We start from the raw sequence: 19651 nt of genomic DNA, 5'->3' as shown, positions 1-19651 counted from the left end.
TTTTATAAAGACTGAAATTTAAGAGACAAGAAAGCAATGCTTATAATTGCATTTGTGTGCATGCACATATGGAAATATTACATTTTGTTGTTTCGTAATAGCCTTTCAACTCATTTTTTTGTTTCATTGTATTTAAGTTTTCCATTTCAAAATGACTGGAAGGTCATTAGATGTTTAGGAGAGTGTTCCAGCCCTGAAAGAGGGGAATTTTAATTCGAATAGCTGGGTTTGCTTTTGTAATATTTGAATATTGGCCCACAGAGATGGCAATAATTATATTAAGATTTTAAGATTTATGAAAACTTACCACTTCTCTCCTTTGATCTCATCAACTTTATTTTAATCCATTTGGTCAGAGGAAATCCACACTCAGACCCATCCAAAGTCACGTGCCTAATAAAGAAGGCCCCAGATCTTCTGACGTCAAGTTCTGTGTATTCTCTATAGACATTCATACCACCTCTGTCTTGTACCACTCTGGATTCCACCATGAAGCCTCAGTCTTCTTTTAACACTATCTCTTCTGGGCAACAGAAATGTAAGCTTCTTCCTTCATTCAGTCAATGAATATCTACTGAATACCAGTATGTACCAAACACCAGGATACAAAGCCCCATTTCTCCCAGAGATTACATTCAAGAGAAAGAAGAGAATATGCATAAAAATAGAAGATCACATAGAATAATGCCAGATAGTGACATATCCTGTGAAGAAACATCTGGCAGAGTTAGGTATGGAGATCAATAGGAATTTTACTTTAAATAGGATGACTACAAAAAGGCTCTTTGAAGATGTAGCATTTGAGCAGATTTCAGCAGAAATCTGTGTGAAATAAGAAAAAGAGCTCTATAAAAATCTAAGCAAGACTAATTCTGACAGAGAAAGAGGAGTGTAAAGGCCCCAGCATTTGAGAACATGCATAGTAAGTTCAAGGATCAGCAAGACGGCCAGTGTGGCCGGGTCACTGCATGAGGGGAAGAGAGACAGTGGATGAGGGCAGATTATGTGTTGGTCTGGCAAGCCCCAGAAAGAGCTTCAGATTTGTTTTTTGTCTAAGAGACTGCTGGAGGATAAAGAAGGGTGATGCATGTCCTAATGTCTTAAAACAATCATTCTAGAAGGCAAGAAAACAGACCCCCACTGTTTAAAAAAGAAATTCTAACAAAACTGGGCTTTCAAGAAGAATATCCAGAGAAGCTACACACAGGCTTTCTCTTGTCTCTATTAAATTTCTATTATTAAAAACAGCTTACATTATGCTGGGAATTCAAAAGCATTAAGTCTCCAAAGATTTTAATGAACTAGAAGGTTTTAAGATGCTTCTAAACCTGTAGCGGTGATTGCATCATTCAGAAGTAGAAAAATTAGCATTGTGGCTTGCTGGACCTGTGTCCAGTAAGTATTAGCTTCTTTCCCAGAAGTTTCTCTCCGGGTCAGTAAATTTGTCAGATATTGGTTCTCTTGGTCACATAAAAAGTGGATACAAAATGACCAGTCTAATTAAGCCAAATGATTCATGGGGACATAACATTCCAAAAAAATATTTATGTGGAATTTTTAGGTCACTTACTTTGCCCAAGTCTAGACAAGGGTAAAATGGAATCTGTTTATCCTGTCTGCAATAACCAAAGATGATTTCACGTCCTTGCGATACTAACGTCCATCCACTAAAACAGGCAACAGTGGATGGCTTCCACTGTATGGAACAGGGAGTGAGGGAGGCTAGGGTATGGAATGGATGAGTCTTTCATGGCAACAGCCCATTTTTATGGGGGTGTTGTGACTCACCTGAAATACTTAGAGCATTTACTAGTAAGTGGGCAAGGTCAAGAGAAGCTCTGCGTGCACGAGCACAAACTGAAAAAAAATCTTTTGAGGCTCATCTTATATGCCACCACCTCTTTGAAGCTTTTCTTGCATTTACAGAACTAATTCTCTTCTCCTATGAAGTTCTTTAACATTGTTTATACTCCACAGTTACATCCCTCATGCAGCATCATCTAGTTGTGTGTGAGTAAATCTAGCTCCTTGAAGAGAAGCATTATGTCCTATTCATTTTGTAGCCCCTACAGCATTTATAACACAGCATATGTTCAACACCTGTTTGCTGAAAAAAGCTGCATGGAGAGATAACTGTTAACACTGGCTTCAGTAAGATATGTAAATGTATATGTATGATCTTTACAACAGCTTTGTGAGCCAGGGACTATCACCCCAATGTTAAAGATGAAAAAATTAAAGTATTAGAAGGTCATGGATACTTGAGGTGAGACTTGAACCAGGTTTCAAAGGGAGCCTTCCCATTTTACATAAATTGATGAGGAAGTAGACAACTTTTAAGGGCAAGGAAGCAGCATATTTTAAACACATTGGTGGGAAAAGCTGAGTTGTTACTTAATAAATCCAGCTGATAAAGGTCTGGGAAAAGGAATATAGCTGAACCTGATGATTCCTTTTATTTTTCAAGTTAGGAAAAACTCAATACATATAAAATAATGTGACATACATGCAGGTTATAAAGCATGGGCATAAAAGCACCCTTGTACCCACCACCAGGTTAACAAAGTAGAACCAATGCAGAAGCCCTGTGTGCTCCCTGCATGGTGTCCTCCTGCGTGTTGCCAAGAGGCCACCACTATCCTGACTTTTGTGTTGGTCAGGTACTCGTATTCATTTCTAATTATACCGCATAGAATCCTTAAGTAAAATAAATTCTCGTTTTTAAAAATTTTAGAAAAACCCTATATTTATTTTGGACAAAATGCCCATTTTCACTTAAAATTATACTTGTGAATTCGATTGATGTTGGCGTGCGTTTATTTTCACTGCTGTATCATACACCACTGAATTAACATGCAATGGTTTTTGGGTCTGTTACGCTGCTGACAGGCATTTGTCTTAAACCTTATTGTGTGCTATCACAGAAATGCATCTGTTAGCATCATCTTCCATGTTACCTAGCAGATGTAGATGAAAAATGGGAGAAGTACCAGGCCAAAGATGCGGTGTCTTCAATTTTGCAACATATTGTCAAATTACTTTCATTAGGGACCCTACTGGATTAGCACTCCTTTCACCAGCAGCATGTGTAGCATTCCTGTTGCCCAGCATCCTTGCCATCCTTTAGCGATATCGACTTTCATTTTTGCCATTTTTAAGCATCGAATCACTGTGGTTTCAATTCGCATTCCCCCCCCCCCGCATTAGTAATTAGTTTGAACTACAGCATTATAATTAGTTCTGATATCTGAGAGAGTTTCCTCCCACCCTGTTCTTATTTGTCTTCAGAAATGTCTTGGCTATTCTCGGCCCTTGGTTATTCTAGATACACTTTAGCATCAGTTTTCCAAACTTCAAGGAAAGGTTCTCTGGAATTCCACTGGAAGCGTATCTAATCTGTAGATCATTCCGGAGGCTATTCATATCTTTGTGATGTGACTCTTGTTATTTTTAAACCTAGTACCTCTTTCTGAGTTACAGTAATTAATGCTCTAGCTACCGTAACAAACATATCTAAGAAAGTATAAGAGCTTAAAGCTCGACATTAATTTATTTCTCTTTTCACAATGAGTTTTCTTGAGCAGTAGGGGGACCTCCAAGCACTGGGACAGGGACACGGGCTCCTTCCATGTTATGGCTCTGCCAACTTCAAATCTCGGCATTTGTTGGCCGCAAGGCAGAAAGACTGCGTCAAGATCGTGTGCAGGGATCACTATCAGCCTAGGTCCGATAATGGTACACAGCATGTCAGCTCACACTTCATTAGCTAGAACTGTGCCCAGGGCCACACCTGGCCACAAGGAAGGATGGGGTGCCTTGTCTAGCTCTGTGCCCAGAAGAAAGAGAATGAGCCTATTAATTTACATATTTTAACGTCTTTCTATGAATTCATCTAAGTTCCTCAACAAAGCTCTTACACGTTTTTGTTACACTTAGTCCTAAACTTATATTTTTATTTCTATCATGTAAAATATATATGTTCACATGTTTTTTAAAAATGGTATTTGTATTTGTATTTATCAACTGTGGTTTTGATAATTAAAAACACACTTAGTTCTCATATTACTAATCTTGTATCAGCAATCATACTAAACTCTTCACTTAATTTTAATAATTTATTGTTACACTCTGGATTTCTATATAATCCTATCACATAGGAAGATAGGTTTTGTTGTTTATGTCTCAATCTTTCCATTTTTTTTATATCTTCCTGCATTGGGTTAGAACCTCCAGTAAAACACAGAAGCACTTATTTCACTGACTTTTAAAAGCATACTTCTACTGTTTCATCATTATGCATGGTGTTTGCTCCAAATTTTTGTTACCTATCTTCCATTGGGTTAAGACAATTTATTTCTATTCCTAATGGCTAAGATTTTATCATAGGTGAATGTAGAAACATATCAAAAAATTCTCTGCATCTACGGAGGTGTTTATATCGTTGTTTTTCTTTGTTAATATATTAAAATGGTGATTTGGTTTAACAGAACTTTTTTTTTAATTTTTTAATGTTTACTTGTTTTTGAGGGGGGGGAGGGGCAGAGAGAGAGGGAGACACAGAATCCAAAGCACCAGGATCCAAGCTGGCAGCACAGAGCCTGAAGCGGGGCTCGCGCTCACAAACCGAGAGATCGTGACCTGAGCCAGAGTCCGATGCTTAACCGACTGAGCCACCCAGGCGCCCCTTTAATAGATTTTTTTAATGTTAAACTATGCTTGAGTTCCTGAGATATATCCAGTTTTGTTATGATGTCTTGTTATAATTTATATTCAGTTTGCTAATATTTTACTTTTGATTTTTACACTAAATTTATGAGCTGGATGGCTAGATGGGACATTAATTTGCCTTCCCAAGGAGCTTCCTTTGGAGAACCAAGTTCATACTAGCCTCACAGAACAAGATGGAAATTATCTCTTACTCCTTTCTGAAAGAATTCACATATGACTAGAATTATAAGTCCTTGAAGTGAATCTTCTTGATGTGGTGTGCTATAGACTGAATGTCTAGGTCTCTACAAAATTCCTATGTAGAAGCTCTAAACCCCAATATAATGACATTTGGAGGTGGGGCCTTTGGGAGGTAAGTAGGCCACAAATTAGGCCAGTTATCATGAATGGGATTAGTGCCCTTATGAAAAGAGACACAAGAAAGATTCTCTCTCTCTCTGCCACGTGAGGACACAGTGAGAAGACAGCCATCTGCAAACCAGAAAGAGCTCTCACCAGAACCCAACTCTTCATATATATACAGCATTTACATAAATAAATACATATTTCATATGTAGTAGTAAAGTTGCCCAAATACTTTCTAAACCACATAAATCTCTGCTTTAACTGAAATTATGTTCATTCATAATGGTATTTGTCTGTATCTCTTCTGTTTTCTTTTGATCAATACTTCCAGTTGGTTAATTTTATTAGTCTTCTCAAAACATCAACCTTGGCTCTGTATCCCTTTTATTTCATATTTTATTAAGTCATATGCTTATTTTTTTCCTTCTTTTCTTTGGCTTTATTTTGTTTTTCCCGTTTCCATCTTCTTAAGCTGAATGCTGAACTCATTAATTTTTAGCCTTTCTTGTTTCCTAGTTGGAACATTTAAGACTATAAATATCACTCTATCATTTTAGTTACAACCCACATGCGTTGATATGTAGTATCTATTGTGCAACTCTGTTTTATAATATTCATTAAAGTGTCTTCTTCACTTATTTTGAAATATCCCTAAAATTCCAGTGAGATGATTTATGATTTTTGTTGTTGGTCTCTTCCTGTTTTTTGTTTGCTTTTAATTTCTACCTTAAATACATTGACATCAGTGAACAAAATTTTTATGCTCCTATTTTGGAATCTTTCATTCATTCCTATATGCTTAGCAATGTGCTAAGTCTGGCAGTAAGCACCAGAGCAAGTTTCTATCCTCATGGGGCTACTAGCATAGAGGGGAAGACAGGTCATAAAGAAGCAGGCAACAGTATCAATATGTAATACGCTCTACATTGTATTTTCCTATATAATACTCACTATAAGATTAAGTTGCTCTATTACCACATGAGAAGCATTACTCACATGAGTTAATAGCACGACCATATACAACATTTATTGATGAGTGATGAGTTAATAGCACGACCATAGAGAATGTTTATTGATTTTCTGGATTACTACCAAGTTTTCTCCTGAGCAAACCCAAGAAGGTTAACTACTACACTAATTCTGCCTGGACTGAGAACAGGTGGGCTTTTCTTTAAGTACTGTCCTGCATCTTAACATTGTCCTTGATTCATTCACGATAACCAGAAGTAAGACCCTTAACCATTATTGCCTTCATCAGCTTTCTTTGGCCTTGAAAGTAGAGAAAGATACAGGAAATTACTGGATGGACGGGTCAGAGATGGTGATGTGAGATTCTTCATGTTCTTTTAGTAATATCTGCTAATCCTTAATCTCCTTTCAGTGTATTTACTGAGAGACAGCTTGGCCCAGGTAGGATTCATTTGGGAACAAATCTGGCTGGCAATCTCAGGCAGAAGCCAATCTCTTCCTCTTGGGGAAGAAGAGTAGAATGAAGTCTTCATGCCTCACATCCTACAAATTCATCCTCTGTAATTATCATAGAAAGGCACATCCCTACATCCTCTACAGAGACACTTCCAAAACCCAGACCTTTCTCTTACGTAGGTCCTTATTTTCCAGGCTTTAATTGGTTGTGCTTTTCTGGAAAAAATAAAAGGCCATTCCTTTCTTGCTGTCCTTAGATACCTGATTCCTCACAGATATTGCCAAGAAATGATGTAGGAAGATGAGAAACACCATTTAATCAAAATTTGTAGAATGAGGTCAAGGTCAGCCTTACAAGGAGTATTTGATATCCAAGGCTAGACCGCCTAGTGTCCATTACCCAGATGTGCATTCTTGCTGTGCTGTCACCAGGCACACCCCCCTCCCCCCCCACCCCTGCCACACACACACCTCTATTGCAGTCCCCTCAGGAACCCTCAGTGGGACAGCTCAGCTGGGCTGCCAGCCGACAATCTAATTCCTATTTTTCAAATTTGCTGTAACTTGCTAATGGCCTAGTGTATGCTCAAATTTCATTAATTCGTATTCTTCAACTCTTGGGAACAATATTCTATAAGGCCAGTAGATCAAGTTTATTAATTGTGCTGTGCACCTCTTCTAAAGCTTTAATGACTTTTGGCCTGAATGTTCCATCAATTTCTGAGAGGTATATTAAAATTTCCTATAGTTGTTCAATTCTCCTTATTATGTCTTTCAAATTCTGCTTATTTTTGAAGCATTTTAGTGGGCAAATAAAAAATCGGGACTTTCATATTATCTTTCATATCATCAAAGGGTAAAGATTTTATCTCTAGGATCACTTCTTTCCTAACAATGAAATCTGCATTTACATTTGTTGACTATTTTCCAGACATCATTTTTTTTATCCTTTTAACTTCCAGCCTTCTGTATCCTCATGCTTCACGTCTGTCTCTTATAAACCTGATGGAACTGATTTTTATTTTTAAACCTATTTGATGATCTTTATTTTTTTTTATCTGGAAAGCAGGCTACACATATTAGATTTCTTTCTACTCTCAGTTTTTGTACTTTCTTTTGGATTGGTTCCTGGGTTTCCTGTTTCTCTCTTGCTGTCTTCTTGTAAAATGACTGACATTGTCTCCTACTTTAATTCCAATTATACCTACACTCGGTTTTCATGCTGCTGTTGTTCAGTTATTTGGCATTTTCTCATTTTCAAGAGTATATAGCAGAATGAGAATTATTACTTTACACCATAATTTTAAAAGACTTAACATGTTTACCATCTTTCTAAGGTGACATCTCAGACCCTTCATCAGGGATCACTTTTCATCTCCCTTAAAGCACATCCTTTGTATGAAGGTGGTAAACACCCTTCATCTTTGACTAAAAATGCCATTATTTGACCCTTTTGAAAGCCTTGGATTTACAATTCAAGTTTATCAGTTATTTTCTGTCAGAATTTTAAAAATTCCCACTGTGTTATGGATTCTCTTGTCGCAATTGCGTTGTCAACTGAAAGCCTAGTTTTTACTATTTTATATGTAAACTGTCTTTTCTCTTTGATAGCTTTTAATACTCTTTTTGTTTTTGCTGTCCTCTGCCACAATAAATCTCACAGTAAATCAGGGCTGGCTCAGTGTGACCAACAGAATATAGTGGAAGTGCTGAGATGTGACTCTGAGAGTAGGTCTTAAAAGGCATCGTAGCTTTTCCTTGGATGACTCATTCTGAGGCAAGCCAGCTGCCATGCTGTGAAGGCATTCAACCATTACTGAGGCCCATAATGTCCCCAACTGACAGCCAACATCAATTTCCCAGCCATATGAGTAAGTCACCTTGGATTTGGATGCCCTGGTTAAGTCCTACACAAGCTTCCAGGTGACTGAATCCCCAGGCGACATTTGACTGAAAATTCATGAGAGAGCTTAGGTCACAACCACCCAGCTGAACCACTCCCCAAATTCGGACCCACACAAACTGTGAGAGATCATAAACAACTCTTGTTGGTTTAAGCCATTACATTTTGGAGTGAGTTGTTACACAAAGATAGAGCTACACCATATACAATTTGTCCCAGATGGGATTTGTTGGGGCTCCTTTACCTGATGATTAGTGTTTTTCATAATTTCTGAAAAGTTCTCAGCTGTTGTTTCTTTAAATACTGCTTTTCCCTCACTTTCTATATTACATTTATCTTGGACTCCAGTTCAAAATTTTAAGAACTTCTCATTGTATTTTCTTATTTTTCATCTTTTTTGTCTCTCTATGCAACATTCTGTGTAAATTATTTAAATTTATCTTTCAGTGAACTGTTTTTCTCTTTGTTAATCATCTGACATTTAACCTATTACATTTTCCAAATTAACGTATAATTTACAAACAATAATATACATAGATTTTTGGCATATAGTTCATTTAATTTTTATGTAGCTTATATATGTAACCACAACTACCGTATAGTCAAGATATAGACACCCAATAGGTCAGAAGGATGCCCCTTTCCAGTCAAATGCCTCTCTCAGAAGCACTCATTGTATTGATTCCTACCATCTATTCTAGAATATCAATAAATGTAATCATACAGAAGATACTCTTTTGTATCTGACTTCCTCTGGTCAACATGGTTTTTAAAATTCACTTACATTGTTGCTTATAGTAATTCATTCTTTTATGCCACTGAAGAGCATTCCCTTGCTTAATGTTCTATCCCTTTACCTTTATACATTTAATTGGTTATGGACATTTTGGCTGTTTCTGACTTGGGGACTTTCAGAAATAAAGCTGTTATGAATATTCTTGCCCAAGATTTTTGAAGACATGATTTCAGTTTTTCTAGATAAATACCAACGAGTGAAGTTTCTACCCATAAGTCAAATTTTTTTTTTTGTCATAGATAAGGTGTATGCTTGACTCTATAAAACTGACAAATTATTCTTCAGTCTTTCTCCACTAGAGATTTAGGAGAAAGTCCTCACCAACACTTGGTATTGTCAGTCTTTTAAATTATAGTCATTTTAGTGGATATGAAATGGTTCTTCTTTATGGTTTGAATTTGCATTTCCTTGATGACAACTGATATGGCTCATTAATCATTCCAGTGTCTTCCTTTGTGGAGTAATTTTTCAAGATCTTTGACCTTTTTTTATTTTATTTTATTTTTTTTATTTAGGTTGTCTCAGGGTGCCTGGGTGGCTCAGTTGGTTACACATCCAACTCTTGATTTCAGCTCAGGCCATGGATCTTAGTTTGTGAGTTTGTGCCCCACCTCAGGCTCTGTGCTGATGATGCAGAGCCTTCTTGGAAAACTCTCTCTCCCTCTCTCTTCCTCTCTCTCTCAAAAATAAATAAATAAATATTTTTTAAAAATTGGGTTGTGTTTTTATTATTGAGGTGTAGGAGTTATTTATATATTTTCCAATACAATCAAGTCCTTTGTCATTTAAATATGTATTGCAAATACTTTCCCTCAGTCTATGGCATGCTACTCATTTTTTAGTGTCTTTTAATTATCAGAAGTTTTTAATTTTGATAAAGTCCAATTATTATGGACTGCATGTTTGTGTCTCCCCAGAATTTGCATGTTGAAACCCTAATCCCCAATATGATGGTATTTAGAGGTAGGGCCTTTAGGAGGTAATCAAGTCATGAGGGTAAAGCCTTCATGATGCAATTAGGACCCTTATAAGAAAAGAGCCTCCCAACCCCATGCCCTGTTTGTGTGTGTCTACCTATCACTCTCTCTCTGTCTCTCTCTCTCTCTCTCATTGAAGGAATGAGAAGTCACCTTTCAGTCTAGAAGTGGTTTCTGACCAGTCAGATACCAGATCTGCCAGCACTTTGATCTTGTTACTTCCCAGCCTTTAACTATGAGAAATAAATACCTGTTATTTAAGTCATCCAGTCTATGAATTTTTATTATAGCAGCATAAAATTTTTAAGATTACTATTATTTGTATTCTAAGAAATCTCTGCCTACCTCATGTTGTGAAGATACTATTGTGTGTTTACTTTTGGATGCTTTATAGGTCTATTTTGACAGGCCTTTATAGGTCTACTTTGATCCATTTTGAATTCATTTTTCTATATTGTGTGAAGTGGGAGTCAGGTTCATTTTTTTCCACATATGCATATCCAGTTGTTTCAGCATTGTCTGTTGAGAAGCTTGGCTTTTCTCTTTTTGCTAAAAATCAGCTGACTTTATATGTCTATTTCTGGACTTTATTCTGTTAGATTGAGCTATTTGTTTATCCTGTATTATGACACTCTCTTGATTACTGTAGCTTTATAGTATCAGATATAAATTCTTCAATTTTGTTCTTTTTTCAAAGTGATTATTAATTTTTCTAAACTCTGTGTTTCTATGTAAATTTTCAAGTAAATGCCTCAGTTTCTAAAAAGGCACCTACTCCAATTTATATCACAATGGCCTTGAATTTGTAATTTGGAAAGAATGGACATCTTGCCAAATATTGAGTTATCCAATCTATGAACATTTATACCTTACCATTTAGTTATATTTTTTTTCTCAGCAATAGTTTGTGGTTTTCAGTGTGGAGGTCTCACACAGTTTTACACGTTAAGTGTATTCAAATTTATTTTATAACTTTTGATGTTATTGTAAATGGTATTTTATTTCATTTATAAATTTTTGAAGTTAGTATATTAAATACAGTTTTTATTTATATAATTGGTTTAATTGACTTACTTGACTTATTTTATTTATATATTGACTTTGTACTGGTAATCATGCTTAATATTTCTAGTCCTTTTTGGTAGATTCTTTAGGCTTTTCTACATAAACAATCATGTTGTCTGAAAATAAAGACAGGTAACTTCTTCCTTTCTCATCGTTGGCCTTTCATTCCTTTTTCTTGATTTATGACATTTGCTAAGACCTCTGTTATAATGTTGAAAAAAAAAATGTAGGAGACATATTCTTATCTTGTTCACAGTCTAATGTAAAACTGTTCACTGTTTCACTGTTAGGTATGATGTTAACTAAAGATTTATACCTCATGTGTTATACAGTGAAGTGTGTCCTGAAATGATTAGCTGTAAACAGCTGTAGCAATGTGGATTTTTTTCACCCAGCATGGTTCCCTTTTTTTAAGCTCTGAATATTTACTTTTTGTTGCTGTCATTCACACATTTTTACACGTATACTATAATTAATCTCAACAAGAAGATTAGTCCAATGCATGCAACTCCACCATTAATGAAACTTCCTTGGATATATAATTTTAATTATATATTCTTAAGTCCTTAATAGAATTTTTATCAATTAGTTTTTTTTTTCTAAACCTGTTAGATTTTTTCTCTGTTCCTTACTCACTTGCAATTCTCTGTCTTATGTTTTAAAAGGCATTTGATGTATTAATTTTACATTCTGTGTCTGATTACTCCAATATATGAGGCACTTATATGCCTGCCAAGGAATGCTCATGGTACTTTCTTCCATCATATATACTTTTTGTTTTGTCTTTTTTTTAAATGTGAACTCATATTCTCTAGGATTTTATCTCTGGGAGTTCTTTGTATTCTGAGTTAAGAGTACATTCATCCAAAGAGAATGTCTACTGATTCTTGAAAAGCTGACCATGCTACCAACATGAATCCATTTTCAAATTCTTGCATAGGTTTTTCTATCTTTGAAGACTGAGCACCCAACCTCCATGAAGACAAGCCTATAGCTAAGAATTCTTAAAGGGGACTCTTCTGTTCTTCTACCAAATGCTTAATAATGAGAAAAGCATGTTTTCTTGCATGCACTCTGTCTTTATAAATTAAATCATTTTTTCCTTGTTTTCTAATTTTCTAAGAGTGTAATCTGTGTGATCTCTGGCTCTTATAAATGTTCTGTGATTCAACTTCCCACGCTCCTAGGTCCAAAACCTGGTCTCCTGTTCTCAGAAGGTGCAGCTACTAAAATCCAACCTCTAGGTCATCTAGACTGCTGGGTGCCCACAAGACAGCAGCTTCCTTGTTTGAGTTCTCTGCTATACTCCTGCTCAAGCCTGGTTCCCACCTCAGGGGAATCCTAGTGCTGTCTGATAAAGTCAGCCATGCACGTAATACTGTTTTTCATGTTTTATCCACATTTTTAGACACTTGGTAGTGAGAGGATTTCAGTACATCGAGTTTGATATATAGCCAGAAATGGAAATATTGAAAATTTATGTCTTAATCTCTAAAGGCTTTAGCTGTCATTCTTCATTTAACTAGTTGGCAAATGAGTTAGCTAGATGGATAACAATGACAAACATGAGAAATATTTACTGACCTCCATGTCTGTGAATAATGAATATGCTATCATATTTTAAATGATAGATTTAAAAAAAAAACAACTACAAAAAAAAAAGGAATGAATTGAATGGATAGTTTGCACAACTCATGATGGCTTTAGTTCTAGAATGTTCCAAAGAGTTTCCCTAAATAGCTGCAAGAGGCATAGCCAACGAAGGAATTGTAAAGAAAGAGGAGTGATTGAGACCTGTGTTAGTACCTCACCAGTTCTCAAAGCTGTCTTTCACAGACAAAATAAAGCTTGAATGGATAAAATGTTTCTTGGAAATACACCAGATTTCACATGAAAGGACTTATTTTACTCCTTTACTATGGAGGGGAATCACTTAGCAATTACACATAATAAATTTAATTCCTGAGGCTAAATAGGAATAAGCTAAATTACATGTTATTCTATGTAACATGTGGGTGATAAAACCTATCTCATCAATTGTGAAATATATTAATTGCAAAATGTTTCACACAGTTCTTTACACATAACACACTAAACCGCTTATAAAATGGTAGCTATTATTTCCATATATAAAAGTTTTGATGTGAGAAACTTTTAGTATCTTTGTAAATGTTACATTCAGAGATGGTTTAATGTTCCCGACAAACTGACAAAATAAACCCAGGAAAACTCAGCCTGGGCTCCCCATCCTGATGGGGTTCCCTCCTGAGGTCTGAAGTGCCCTGGTTTCTCCTCACTTATGACTGCCCAGTTCTCTTATAGTTTCACACTGAAAGCAGTTTATGTGATTGGTAGCATTTTTTTTTTTTTGTAGTGTGACCTGCCAGGGGATTTATGTGAGGCATTAGAGATTATAAAGATGGATATCAAGGAAAGCCTCTGTTCTTCAGAAGCCTAGAGTCTAGTGTGATTCTCAGTCCTGGTTGTACTTTAGAATCACCTAGAAAGATTTAAAAAAAAAAAAAAAAAGCCTATCATATGTGTATCTTTTCTCCCTATACAGACAGTGGCTATCTTGGGACAGAAGAAAGACAATCATTTTCTTTCCTTATTCCTTAGAACCAGTCCCTATATATAGCAGGAATGTATTAAAACCTACTTCAATTTATTAAACAAAAATATTAATAGAATCCAATTTATAGCCATTCTATTAAGTGAATCCTTTGTAGCAATCACAAATATGGTTGAAATATAAAATTGCTAAGCCAAAAAGAATGTACTCGTAACACTTCTCTCTGTGTTAATGGTGCCAATGCCACAGGGCATATCCCCCATGGTAAAAATAACCAGTGTACCAAAATATAAACAAATTTGCAATTATGACACAACTCTGTGTTTAGAAAATAGCTCTTATGATACTGTAAGTTACAGAATTTGTCTTACCAATTTAAGATAACCCTCAGCATCTAGAATTAAGTTTTCTGGTTTCAGGTCTCTGTAGATAATACCTAGTCGGTGCAGGTAATCAAATGCTTCTGTCACACAAGCCACGCAGAACTTGGAGGTGGGCTCATCAAAGCTGCCTCTGCAATGAAATCATTTTCCCTCTTAATGCTGTACACACACATATTTATTATCTATTCTACGTGTCAATTATTGCTTTGGTAAATGTATACAACATGAATGCTTTGTAGGGCATCAACACTGAATAGCATTTTGTACCACCAACGAATTACACTAAAGAAATTTAGGGGGATACTTGGTGCAAGCGAGAAGTACTTAGTTAAAATTAAAGTGTCTACAACCAAATAACCAATTCTGGTAATCATATATGAACATACAAAATAGAAACGTAAGAAAAATTAGCCTTTTTTAGACATTTCTGGCAAACTCTGGAGAAAATGCAACTACTTTAACGGGCAGCTTAAAGCAGATTTCTGTAATTTATTGCTTGACTTAAAAATGACTCAAGTGATCATTTTCATTTCCTGTTGGTATAGCATGTAACAATAACCCATGTAGAAATAGGGTCGTAACTCTTTCCTGTTTAGTGTAGCTCAGTGATATTAGAGTTGCCCTGTGGCAGCACTATACATGGGTTTACATACTTAGTTATTAAAATGTGTCAGTGATTTGCTGCACGCAGTAAGAGAAGGGTGTGGCTTTGGAATAAGAGAAACTGGTTTTGACTCCTGCTTCTTCCATCACCATGTCCTCAGGCAAGTTGTGTGACTGTCCTAGCTTCAGGTCCCTTTCTGTCAAATGGGTTTACTACTTAACACGGTTTGTTTTGAGAATCAGACACAGTGCCTAACAGATAGTAGCAATTCCCCTTTCTAAGCAGATTTGCCTGTGGAAGCAATGATGGAGGACGCAAATGTTTTTGTAGGTATCATGCACAAGTCTTTGCACCCTTCCAGGTTTTCCCCATTGGGATCCATCCAAAAATATGTTCCTAACACAAACACATCTATCTCTTCTCAGATACTCAAACGTCTCCTATTACCTAGGTCTGTAATTCTCCACTATGAATGCACATTAGAATTGCCTGACAGACAGTTAAAAATCATTTACTGGACTCCATCCAAGATGAAGCAAATCATAACCTCTGGCAGTAAGGCCCAGCATTGTGACTTTGCAAAGCTCTCCACTTGATGGTAACAAGAAGCCAGAGTTAAGACCCACAGGCCCGAGTAATACCTGTCCAAATGTGTGGCCTGGAATTAACCTCCACAATCTCATGCAAACTACCTTCCCATCCCCTTTTGCTGGGATAATTCTGCTCCAAATTATCCACAAAGAGACATAATTCTATTTCTACCTTCCTGTCGTATTTTACATTGGTTTTCCTTCCCCTCTGCCTTCCCAAATTTTGTTCACCTTTAGAATTTAGTTCCAGTCTTTCCTTTGTCATCACATTTTTATACCTTTCCTCTCCTCTGAGCTTACAATCGTCAACACTCATTTGGCATTTAATTACAAATTGCCAACTCTTCTGTCATATGTAGTGTACACACTAAACAATAAAATGTTTTGGGGCACCTGGGTGGCACAGTCAGTTAAGCCTCAGACTCTTGATCTCGGCTTGGGTCCTGATCTTGCGGTTTGCGAGATCGAGCCCCGCGTCAGGCTCTGTGCTGGCAGTGCAGAGCCTGCTTGGGATATTCTCTCTCCCTCTCTCTCTGCCCCCCCTCCTGCCTGTGCATGCGTGTATGTGCTCTCTCTCTCAAAATCAATACATAAACTTTAAAAGCAATAATGGAACGTTTAAAACTTCGCATTATGTTATCTCCCCAAATAACATCTAAACTTCATTGGAGAAAAAGTTTATAGTTTTTATCCTTCTTGTTAGAAAAGTCTACATTGTCTAGAAAATGTCCACCCTGCCCACAATGGAGCCTTGCCCCATTGGTGGTACTCAATAAATATGTGTGGTTTCAATTATGTAGGAATCACCCCTTCTGTAAAACTGAATCTTCGCAGGAGTCTTACTCTGCTTTTCAGTGGGGGCTTCACACTCCCCACCCCCTTTCTTCATTTCCCTGGGAGAGATTCAGAATCAGTAACATTTCGGCTTATAGCCACCCTGCCTCACACTAACCATGTGATTGTGGAGAGTTCACACCCTGTTGGAAGCCTGGGATTCTTCGATCCCTAATATGGAAATGACAGTGACTGCCTTACAGGGTGTCTATTGCATAATTATAATGTTAGCTAAGAAAATACCCCCACTACTATTTTATCAAGTCATAATATTTTCTTAGAACCATTTCGTAATGACTTTCTATCTCTTTAAATGATCATGAATAAAGTAGATCAAATGTAGATCATGAATAAAGTAGATCATCCCTTAGATCAGATGTGAGAACACAGGTTATTGTTTATAATCCTTTTCCATTACCTGTCCCTTAATATACTCCATAGCTCCCCACCTAAGCAGGCCTCCAGAAGCATGTACACATACTTATTGTCCTTGAAAGTACGATATAATCTGTGAAGACACATAAAAACATGGTTATCGTTAAAAATCTATTTTTGAAAGCTTTTTAAAGTTGCTTAAGAACATCACCAATAACATTTAGAACACTGGTGCTCATCTCATTCCAAACATCCTACAGCTACATGGGACTTCCCTCCAAATTCTCCTTGATCTTTCTTCCTGTGTTGTTTTGCACATGTTAACCCCTTTCTTCAGACTGCCCTCCCTCTCCACACAGAGTAACCTTCTTCATCTCAGTTTCACTGCAATAGTGTTATCCCTTCCTCAAGACCAAGCTCATCATCCCACCTACCAAATACAGTCTGTCTTTTCTCCAGAAGCCCAGAGACCTCTGCATACGTCTCCTTATGAGCTGCCTTCATGCCCATGTCTTATGTCTCTTATATCCTCTGGTTGGTCTCAAAAACTAGACTGTGAGACAGAGACCTGTAAGCAGTAAGTTTAGTGGGAAGTGTACTTGGGAACAACATCCACGGGGGAGGAATAAGACACATTTGGGCAGCAGGAGACTTGGGCTATTCTAGTTTCTTATTTCAACAAAAGCCTCAGCCTCAAGGAGCTCTGCCATTATTGGATGCAGGATGTATCTGGAGACAGAGTAGAATCTTGGGCAAGGTGGCTCTCTCTACCTTAAAGCAATGGCCAGGAAAGGACTGAGCTAGAGCTAGAGTCCTCAGTTGGTGACACTCCCAGACGGTGTAGGAATGACAGCCTCAATCCCGATGTGGGACCTGGGTAGGGTGCCATATTTCAATAGTGGGTGAAGGCTTAGTGGCCAGATCATGTGCAGACAGCAGAAGCAATCTAATAAAGTGGTTCAGTGTTGGCTCTGGATCCAAGATGCCTAGGTCTGAATCCCTGATCCACCATTTATCAGTTGTGCAACCCAGTTTTCTTATTGCTCTTGAGGACAACCATTACGTTTACCTCATATCATAAAGGTCAGATGAATATATGTATATTCATTTGATTATAAATTAATTATATATTAATTTAATGTAGGTTATATATCTGCATACATAAAATATAAAATAAATAAAAATATTTTAAATATATATCACATATTACATATGTGAGATATATATATATATATATATATATATATAACCACATAGTTTGCTAAGAAGAGTGTCTAACACATGTTAATTTCTGAGTAAGTGTTATTAACATTGATTATTATGTTATTATTGCCCTACTATATGCATTCTGCAAAGAGCTAGAAATGAGAACAGGAATAAAATCCAATCCATTCCCCAAAGCTGTTCACGATAGTTTGTTAATGAATTATTGATCAAAGGGGGGGGGCATTCTGGAAACATAGTTAACATAAAAAATAACTGGTTGACTCTATTGCCAGCATTGCCTGGGTTCAAACCTTTTTATCTTGAAAGAAAATGGGTGTGGGAATACGGGTAGGCAGGAAGATTCTCTCAAGACATTTGATCAAAAAACATAAATTCTATTCGTTATAGGGGCACTTTATATCACCTAGGAATCACTAAAGCTACACTCTGAGGTCAGGACATGTATGAAAATAAATGTCTTGACTGGCCTACACCACCAACTGGTGAATCACAAGCAAAGAGAGCTGTAGTCTAGAATAACATATCTCTTCTAAACTCTGGGCATAACTACAGAAAGAACAGTGACTATTAGGAGATGGATCTTTCAGCATCTAGGCATTGCTAGGACTGCACTCTGTTGCTCACTGGCAGCCTCCATTTGCCCAAATGCCACCTCTTGCAGAAATTCAGCAACAGCATGTCCTCTGAGGGCTTCATGTGAATTCTTTGCTTCCTAAGTTCTGCAGTAGATATGGATTAAAAAATCAGTTGAAATTATTCCACAATAATTTTATATTCACACACACACACACACACACACACACACACACACAAATTCTCCTGAGATTTACTTAAGAATAAAAAAATCCAAATTCCTGATTCCAAACCTCAAAGTTCTAACATTTTGTGTGTTGTTGCTGTGACAGGGATGGAGAATTCAGAGTGGGGTCTTCTCTCCCTCTTCTGTTCTCTTGCATGAAAACATTCAAAAGAGCTTACAGTCCAAATTCCGGGGGCCAAATGCTCACTTACTTCACGATGAAGGGAGAACACAACTCTTCTAGAATCCTCTTTTCTGAGTAAACGTGCTCCTGTTGCTTAGTGTCAACGATGTGCTTCTTCCTTATACACTTCATAGCAAAAGCCACATTCTCATTTTTCACTTTAACCTAAGCAAGAAGAGAAAGATCCGTCAAAACTAACTTAGTAGGAAAGATTTGTAACGTCTATATAAAACAATAGTAACCAGTGAGAGTTAAAATTCTTTCATATTTAAATGGTATGTGACCTTTCAACCACTCATCCCTCAGGGCACTAAGTTTTATTCAGGTGTATACCCTTCCCTTTCATTGTAATTTCCAGAAGAGTTCACGTATCTGGAACATGGTCCTAAAATCTTTGCATTAACACAGGAAAAAAAAAAAAACCCTCTACTTAGATTTAATGGTTAGAAATCTATTCACTTTTGAGTGTGTGATCTAAAAAACGTTGACCAGAACTGCCAAGAATTGTTCTGTCTGAAGATTCACTTCTTTGATTTTCCAAACAAAACGTATTCAATCAAAACCCGTATCTGTGCTATATAATACAACAGCAAGTAGTCGTGTGGGGTTATTTAATGTAAAATTAATTAAAACTAGAAATCCAGTTCCTCAGTTGTACTAGGCACATTTCAAAAGCTTGCCAACCACATCCAGCTAGTCACTACCCTCCGGATAGCAGAGGGATAGAACATTTCCATCGGTGCAGGGAGTTCTTTTGAAGCCTGCTGCTTTAGATGGACAAACAAAATTTTCCCTTGAAAGGAAATAAAAAAAATTTAAGAGATGTTTATTCAGATAGGCTTAA

At 36.8% G+C, this 19651-nt stretch overlaps 1 protein-coding gene across 6 annotated transcripts in view; it reads right to left on the bottom strand.

The window, feature by feature from the left end:
• Positions 1 to 19651, bottom strand: part of PRKG2 (protein kinase cGMP-dependent 2) — a 103355-nt gene that overhangs the window by 20243 nt on the left and 63461 nt on the right. For all 6 annotated transcript variants that reach the window (XM_019466360.2, XM_019466342.2, XM_019466333.2 and 3 more), the window contains 3 exons: positions 18836 to 18972; positions 16641 to 16730; positions 14183 to 14324 (listed from right to left, as the gene is read on the bottom strand). In XM_019466360.2, the coding sequence (XP_019321905.1) occupies positions 14183 to 14324; positions 16641 to 16730; positions 18836 to 18972 (369 nt within the window). The remainder of the gene's footprint in view (positions 1 to 14182; positions 14325 to 16640; positions 16731 to 18835; positions 18973 to 19651) is intronic.

The sequence above is a fragment of the Panthera pardus genome, unplaced genomic scaffold (genome assembly GCF_024362965.1).
Source record: "Panthera pardus isolate Hobbes unplaced genomic scaffold, ASM2436296v1 HiC_scaffold_13, whole genome shotgun sequence".
Lineage (NCBI taxonomy): Eukaryota > Metazoa > Chordata > Mammalia > Carnivora > Felidae > Panthera > Panthera pardus.
Note: the sequence above shows the minus strand (reverse complement) of the source record. Positions and strands in the feature narration are given on the sequence as shown.